The sequence below is a fragment of the Trachinotus anak genome, unplaced genomic scaffold (genome assembly GCF_046630095.1).
Source record: "Trachinotus anak isolate AG129_WGS33_773 ecotype Australia unplaced genomic scaffold, CSIRO_AGI_Tana_v1 ptg000019l, whole genome shotgun sequence".
Classification (NCBI taxonomy): Eukaryota; Metazoa; Chordata; class Actinopteri; order Carangiformes; family Carangidae; genus Trachinotus; species Trachinotus anak.
In genome coordinates, this window is record NW_027273870.1 from 27,901,610 (window position 1) to 27,909,601 (window position 7,992).

General features: G+C 45.2%; 1 protein-coding gene across 1 annotated transcript in view; it reads right to left on the reverse strand.

Moving 5' to 3' along the window:
• lcor (ligand dependent nuclear receptor corepressor) overlaps positions 1-7,466 on the reverse strand; it is a 90,142-nt gene extending 82,676 nt beyond the window's left edge. Inside the window, exon 1 of the mRNA XM_071504043.1 lies at positions 7,270-7,466. Coding sequence (XP_071360144.1) covers positions 7,270-7,366 — 97 coding nt within the window. The 5' untranslated portion in view covers positions 7,367-7,466. The remainder of the gene's footprint in view (positions 1-7,269) is intronic.
• Positions 7,467-7,992: the final 526 nt, after the last annotated feature.

Here is a 7,992-nt window from a genome sequence, read left to right on the forward strand (position 1 = left end):
TCAGAAGTTCTCATTTAGATAAAAATTAAGCCAAGTTTTTTATTTTATTTTGTTAATTTCTAACTTTTATTGATGCTCTGGACATCTCCATCTAGCTCCTTTAATTAGGTTATGAAACATAAAACATATTGATCAAGATATTATTGAGTGTTTTCTAGTATAAATTTGTATTTTGACTTAAAATTAGGTTAAGTCACTTCCAGACTAATGTTATCTGCTGGAAATAAAGATGATGGTTTTATTGTCCCGTGTCTTTTTAAGGCACAGTCTTCCTGTCTGTCTGCGAGGCAGCGGTGGAGGGTTTACCTGCCTCATGTCCAGGGCTAAATCATAATGAAGTCCATTCAGTCTCTGAATTGCAAATAATTGCCTATTGTTTCCGAGTCATTTGTTGTGCAAACCTCATCTGTCATGTGTCCTCGCAGGGTTTGTTGTTGTATAAAAGCAGCGATACCTCACTAAACACTCCCTCATCTCACCCTCTCTCTCTCTTTCTATTGTTCCAGCTCGCCCCTCCATATCTCTCTCTCTCTCTGAGAAACTACATTTCCCAGGGTCCACCTGTGGGCACACTGCCAGAACCTCTCGTCTCAAAGCAGGAAAAATGACACCAGATACGAAAACACACTAAAATGATTTGTATTTGTATCTTTTATTTAATTACTCTTATTATACATTTATTATGTTGTGTCCCAGATTAGCTGCTGCGGTGGATGAGTTTCATACAGATCTAATTTCTAAGAGTCATTGAAATACACGACAAAATTGCAGATTATTCCTTTAATGATTCGAGTGCGGCTGCCTGCGGACTGTCCCTTTAACGCTGAACCGTGACAGCTTAACACTGCTTAACTGACTGTTCAGCCCCGTTATTATCTCATTAGCTGGCTCCTCTTGTTTGAGAATACCGAGTTGCCACTTAGTATTAATTAATTGTTAATGACAGTCTGACTGACACACACTTTTTACTTTAATTCCATTAATACTGAATTCACAGCAGAGATTTTACTGTCATTAAAATAATAAGTCGCTCCCTACGAGCTCGATCATCGCAGCTACGAGACGAAGCTCAACTAAATGTCCTGACTTTTTAAAAATGTCTTAAACCTGTCTTTACAAAGAAACAAGCACAACAGCACACACACACTCACACACACACACACACACAGGGACCTCCATGTCATTGATCAAATACTCTACATGCTCAAATATGACCTTCCACACAAAAGCAGCTATTATTGAGGAACCAGGAGGAATTCACTGAAGGCCGAGCCCAAGCAAACATTCCTGCTGCTCTAAAGCCTCAACACCTCTCCCCAGCCCTGTGTGTGTGTGTGTGTGTGTGTGTGTGTGTGTGTGTGTACTCCAAACACAAACTCCAAACCGTGCATGAACCCACATGGCATCAGTCTCCAAAGAACTGTACCAAGGAGGTCAGGTAGCTCATGTAACAGAAGGAACACACACACACACACACACACACACACACACACACACACACACACACACACACACACACACACACAAAGCTTACATAAATTTTAGGTTGAGTCAGGGACTCTATGTACAAAGTGTAGTTTAAGGAAGTGGAGGACTTTGGTCGCTGCTGGACTGAGGGGAGGAAAAGACAGAGAGAGCGACGCCTCTGCCTCTGAAAGTTGAAGAAGATTCACTAGTTTTGATTTCTGATCTTCAAACCGAACACATTTTTTAAAAAAAAGAATGATGATTTCTATATTACTTCAATTTCCAAAATTGTCTTTGCCTTGTGTCATTTATTTCATTATTTTTCTTCAATGTTACATGAATCAAGTTTTACATGAACACAGAAAAGACGACCTGCCAGTCGGTCCTGGATCTGTTGGATCCAACAACAACTCAACCTCAACAAACACAAAGGTCGTTTCTTCAACGCTCCGATGCGACCCATATGAAATATAACGTTTCTATCCTGAACAGACAAACACAATAAGGTCATTGTTGCTGGATGTCCAACAACAACACATGAAGAAGAAGAACTGGGGCTGCAGCTACAAGTTTCTTCAGTTTATTATTTGATCTTTAAAAAGTGGGAAAACATTTAAATACGTTCATCATGAGCTCTGAGGAACTTCTTCAAACTTCTTCCTTTGTCTGACTGAAATCAAAACAAATTGATTTATTATTAGAAGAAAAACAGAAACGATCAAACTAGAGAAGCTGGAGCCGGTGAACTTTGAACGACACTTTATCTGGTTTTTAAACTGTTGCAGACTGATTTTCTCTTGTTGGACTAATTGATTCATTAAATGTTTCAGCTCTAAATGACTGAATCTGATAGTTTCATCTGATTCTTTAAAGAAAACTCGACTGTGTCAACCACAAACAGTAAGAGGCTGGAAACAAGCTTCTTCTTGTGGTTTTGAAGACTCTTCTAGAAGATGCTTCAACTCTCAAAAATAATAGTTAAAAACCTCCCATTGCTGTTTTGAGACTCATTCAAAGGATCCCAGGAGAGGGAAATGGCAAAAACACTTGGGGAATAAAATAAAATTAAAGAAAAGAAGTGATTTTTGTCTGGAAGATAAAAAAGAACAAGAACAACAACCACAAAAAAGTGTGTTTTTCGAGAGTCCTCTCCTGAGACTCAAAAACATCACACTTCACACTTCAGTCTTCAAACGTCCTGAGCTGAAAGGATTATTTTCTAAAATATTTGACTACTTCCTCAACAACTGGTGAAAAAAAAAAAAAAAGATGAAACAGTTTCCTGCTCAGAAACAAATTCAGTCTCGGAGGATAAAGGACGCAGGCGTGAAACCAGAACGACGGCGGTTTGAATCCTTGTGGCACTTTAGATCAATGTGTGTTTGTGCGTTTGAACGCGAGGCAGGACGTCGCTGGAAAAGAGCAGACACACACACACACACACACTTACACACCTTCTGTCGACATCCACTCAGTGCCAGTGGTGTATTTTGCTTTTCCACAGATTGCAGTCAAGCCCCCCCCACCCCCCACCCTCCTCACCACTCGTCACCCCAAAGAGAGCAGCCCTCCTCCCACCGGGGTCCTGGTTGGCATGGATCGACCCCCAGAGATAGCTCCACACACACACACACACACACACACACGTGTAATGAGGGGGGGTGCACAGAGATTTACAGCGCTGGCACCCGTCCGGTGGAGCGGGTGGATCGCTGCCACTCTCCGCTCCAGCTCCACATAAATGTGCCATGTTTTGTTTTCCTTTTCAAAAAGCCCATGAAAAGAATTAGCAAGATGTGAAAGTCGAAGGCAGATCTCGACCATCTGTCCATTACTGAAATAAAAGCCGACCGCTCAGGGAGGGGAGGGGGCGGGGGGGCGTGGTGGATGGATGGAGGGATTTTGTTGACCTGAGACAAGGATTTGACTCTGAGCAGAGGAGGTGATCGAGGGAGGAGATAGATGGATAGAAACAGATTTGCTGATGTGGTGACACTCGACACCAGAGAGGACGACCTTACACATGGCGGCTCGACCGGGGGTTCAGATCGGAGGAGCCCACGTCGACACTGGTAAAGCAGCAAAGCAAAATCAACACCATTCGCCTCCAACTCCTTCATTATTCAACAGTAAAAAAAAAAAAAAGAAATAAAACATTAAACTTCAGTTTAACCTCAGTTTAAGTAACATTACAGAAGGAGCCTCGAGGAGCTGGATACATGTTATGAAAGATTTCTCTGCTCCATGTCCATTGTGGCCAAGCTCCTCTGATGATTTCAACTGACTTCTGCTAAAGTAGAAAAATAAAATCCATAACAAGTGAGCTGAGCTTTGGGCCTAACTGAGCGTACAAGTTCAAACGATCTTCTAACCATGTATTTATATACCTCAACATATTAGTCAATGAAAATGGCAAAACAATACAACCACTTTAAACTCGCTGCCACATAATTAGATTAAAAAAGGCAGAAGGTTCAGGCTCAGAGTCAGCGACAGGAAACATTACAAACTCTTCCATTATGGTAAATGTCATTTTATATCATCGTGTTTTCATGTGATGTGTATTGAAGATTAAGTGAAGAAACCATTTTTTTAAAAACACATGCAAAAGTCTGTTTTTGCTGAGAAAGTGTTTGAAAAAATCAAGGTACTCCAGTGCATTAAACCGAACCGTTTAACCAGCGGCTCTCGAACGCAGCTCGCCACTTTCCCTTCTGCAGATGACGGCTGCTTTAAAATCTAATCACCGAAACTTCGCCGACTAACCCGACCAGTGGCGTCATTACTGTGCAGGGAGCAGCTCTGCCTGTGAGAAGTGTTGGAGGTAAAAAAGCAATCTGCCACTCAGTCTCACACCTCGCTCGCTCTCGCTCTCCCTCACAGTCTGTCTCTCTGCAGCACTGCCACAACCTTTCAGCAATCAAATTAGCTGCACTCTCTTGCCCAGAATATGTGCCAAAGGAATCAGCAGTTGGGCTATAATTGCTACCAACTAATAATGTTAACCTTTCTGTGGCATATCGGCCCTACTTTATTATCAGTGCAGCACGGGGCAGGGAGGCCGGGCTGCACCTGTGTGCATCACCGTGAACTTTAATGAACTTAAACCAAATGTCTCCAACACAATGATCATTATATCCTTGAAAGCAGTAAAGCTATGACCTGTGACACGGTGCGCTTTAAATTTCATGCCAGCACTCATTTTGGAGAATGAATAAAATTATGTTGTTTTTTTTTTTTTTTCTTTTGTTGTCTTATTTTGGGGTTTGGAGGCTTTTCAGGTATCGACACTCAAATCAAGAGTTTCAAATCAAAACCTCGTGCACACTTTAAACACTCTTCATCTCCCTTTGAGTCATTTTCCAAGAAGAAATGCCAAACACCCTCATTCTCAGCTGTTAGGATGTTCTGCTTTTCACTTTAACGTTTCAACATTTTGGGGTTTTGGAGAAGTTTGGAAGACACAATACGACATCTGAAGACATCACCTTGCTCCAGCGTTTATGACATTTTAGAAACCAAACGATTAATCGGATGAATCAAGAGAATAATGATCAGCAGCCTCAGTGATATCTGCCATTTCACAAAAATGACAACTTCTCATGCACAAAAAAAAACCTCTTTCACATAAAGGCTCCTCTGTGTTTTAAAGTAAGTTGCTTTTCCTTTTAGGAATCACGGATAAATCCTCTACAGCTCCAGGTTCTCACAGTTTCAGCCTCCACACAAACACACACGTCAGACTTCAATCCGCCGCTCTCGGCCCTAAAACAGCCCGTCTCATAACCGGAGTGAGCAGCTCAGACAGAGCTAACGCACATCTCAACATCTGACCTTGGCTTCATTATTGTGCCTGATGGTATTTGTGAGCCCTGTGGTAACACTGTGATATTACTACACCGAGGTGCACAACAGTGGGCTCACAGTGGGTTCATCATGCTTCTGGTATCTCTATTGACTTTAGTATCAGTGTAGTACTTCTCTGTGGGGACTTACAGTCTCACTGAGATGTGTTTATCACAGGTTTACACTGCCAGCCCTCCAGACTGGGTTAGACTTTTAGAGAGGGACCAGCATCATCCTCTGCTGCTTTTAACTCCAACCCACTGACCCACTAAATCATGAAAACACCACTAATTAGACTATAAATGTCGGCAAGAGCAGGACACAAAGAGAGGAGCTGCATCCTTGTTAATGTGTGCAACTGGAAAATAGGTTAAAGCTCACTTTTATTTAGTGAAAACATATTTTAGTGTAATATCACCAAAAAAAAAAAAAAAAAAAAAAATTCACACAGCAACAGATCAAGCTGGCTGAAGGACAGGAGACGCCTTTTGTTTACTGTGTTTATACTGCTGATTGCGATTCCTCATGGCTTTATGCTGATCACACCAACTGGAGGTCAGAGATTAGCCCAGCTTTTAATTCAACCACTACATCCCCTCGTTTGGAGGGTTTCTTACTAAAGAGCCCCACCAGCCTCCTCGGAATCAGGCCATGTGAGTTATTACAGAGCGGTCGGATGGGTAAGTAGGTGACAGGTCAGCGCGTAACATCTGGACACAGAAATGCATCCAAAAACAAGTGGAGCCGCAACACCCAGACTCTGCTGCTGCTGCTGCTGTGGTGGAGGAGGAGGAGGAGGAGGAGGTGGTGCTGCTGCTGCTGCTGCTGCTGCTTTAACCGCCGATAAAAGCCAGATTAGGAGCCGGGCAGAGAGCCGAGGAAACCCAGAGAGGTTAGGAGATCAGAGGCGAAGAGTGGACGATAATCTTGCCATAACATCGGGATAGGCCGTGTAACCGGATTAAAGTGAGCTAATGAAATACACCAGATATGAGGGATGGGGGGGGGGGGGGGGGAGGTGGGTGGTGGGAGAGATGTACGGATGAGAAAATCCAAAATAAAAGCCGACATGAAGTAATAGTGAGAGCAGGAAGAGGTTGAGGATGAACCTGTAACAGTTGTTGAGTAAAGACAAAGAGCGACCCAGCGGGGGCCGAGAGACGCGCTGTCCCAGAAACATGATCATAAAGCGAACTGCGCCAAAACAGCCCCCCCCCCCCCGCTCCAGCAGCAGCGGCGTCTCAACAAGTACCAAGCCCGGGTTAACAGGCGAGCACCGCGGCGCTGCTGCCTGCCGACCCCCCCCCCCCCCAAAAAAAAAAAAATACAAAATTATTTCCACTGACATTTTCCCCCAATGCAGCAATGCGCGCTCCCAAAAGCCGATTTCCAGGGCAGTGGAGGAGGGGGGCGTCATGTTTGGAGATCGGGAACGCGCACCGCCCTCCCCACAAAACTCTGCCCCGGGGGCGCGCACACGGGCACGGGCCAGCCTATAGCGGGGCCGCTGATTGGCTGAGGCGCAGCTCCATCTGCGCATGTGACTAACCCTGCTTACAATAAATAAACAGCTGTGGAATCATGTACAAAAACAGCCCCTCGGCTCCAAACCACCGCTCTCCCAACAAAACTACACCCCAGCATCAAACAGCTCACAAGCACCGAGTCCGCAGGTGGAGCACCTGGAAACATGCCCGACTCCAGCCCAGAAACTTGGAGCTGAATATTTTCGGATGTGTCCGGGTGGGGGGGGGGGCAGCGCCAGGCAACAGCCGTGCGTAACAGAAAAATGACAGCTCCGTGGAGAGCCTGTAGGTTCTCCCGTGGACATTACACAGCCACGACTCCTTGCTCTTTACACTCCACAAAAAACCAAGCGCAGCACAGTTACCGGCACCCCCGACCCCCCCGGACCACGCCACACACACGCACACACACAATGCCAAGCGAGCTTACCTACACAGTGAATGAGTTTGTGCCTCCAAGAGTCAAGTTCCTGCCGAAAGCCGCGCCTCTCTACCGTGCATTGCTGCCTTTTGCACAGACTCGCCATTTTCTATCGGCCCCTCCCGTGGGCGCGCACATACTGCTGGGTGCTTCCCTGCGCGCACGTCACCGGTGGTTTTTATTCTAGGGCTGGGTGGAGTGAGATATGAGGGGGACGGGGCTGCAGCATCCCCCTTTCTATAGCGCTTATTCGTCCCACCCACCAAAAGCGCCCCCTCCCCTCCCCTCCCCTCCCCTCCCCTACATCCTTCCCAGCATCTCTGCGCGGAGATGTGCTGTCATTGGTGCTTTAATGGGATGTTTGTGTGTTTTAATGTTGTGTGGGGCGCAGCACATGGCGCCGGGCTCTCAGAGATGTGTGTCAAAGGGCGCGGGTGTGCCGGGGATTTAAAAATGCGCATAAAGACGCTGCATTGTTTCAGTTAACAGATGAGTTCCAGTGCAGCTCTCTGAACTGTGGCTCTGATGACAAACGCGATGCTCACAAAGAAGAGCTGTGATTTTATCCAAATAAAAGAGCCTCCAGCTCCTCCACTTCACTGTAGGTTTAAATATAGAGAGACTATCCGGAAAATCCCCTCAGTGTTCCCATGAGCCTCAGTGGGTCTACCAGGAAGAGTAAATTCAGCCAGTGACATCACTAATATTCATGTATTCAGAAGAATATTATTT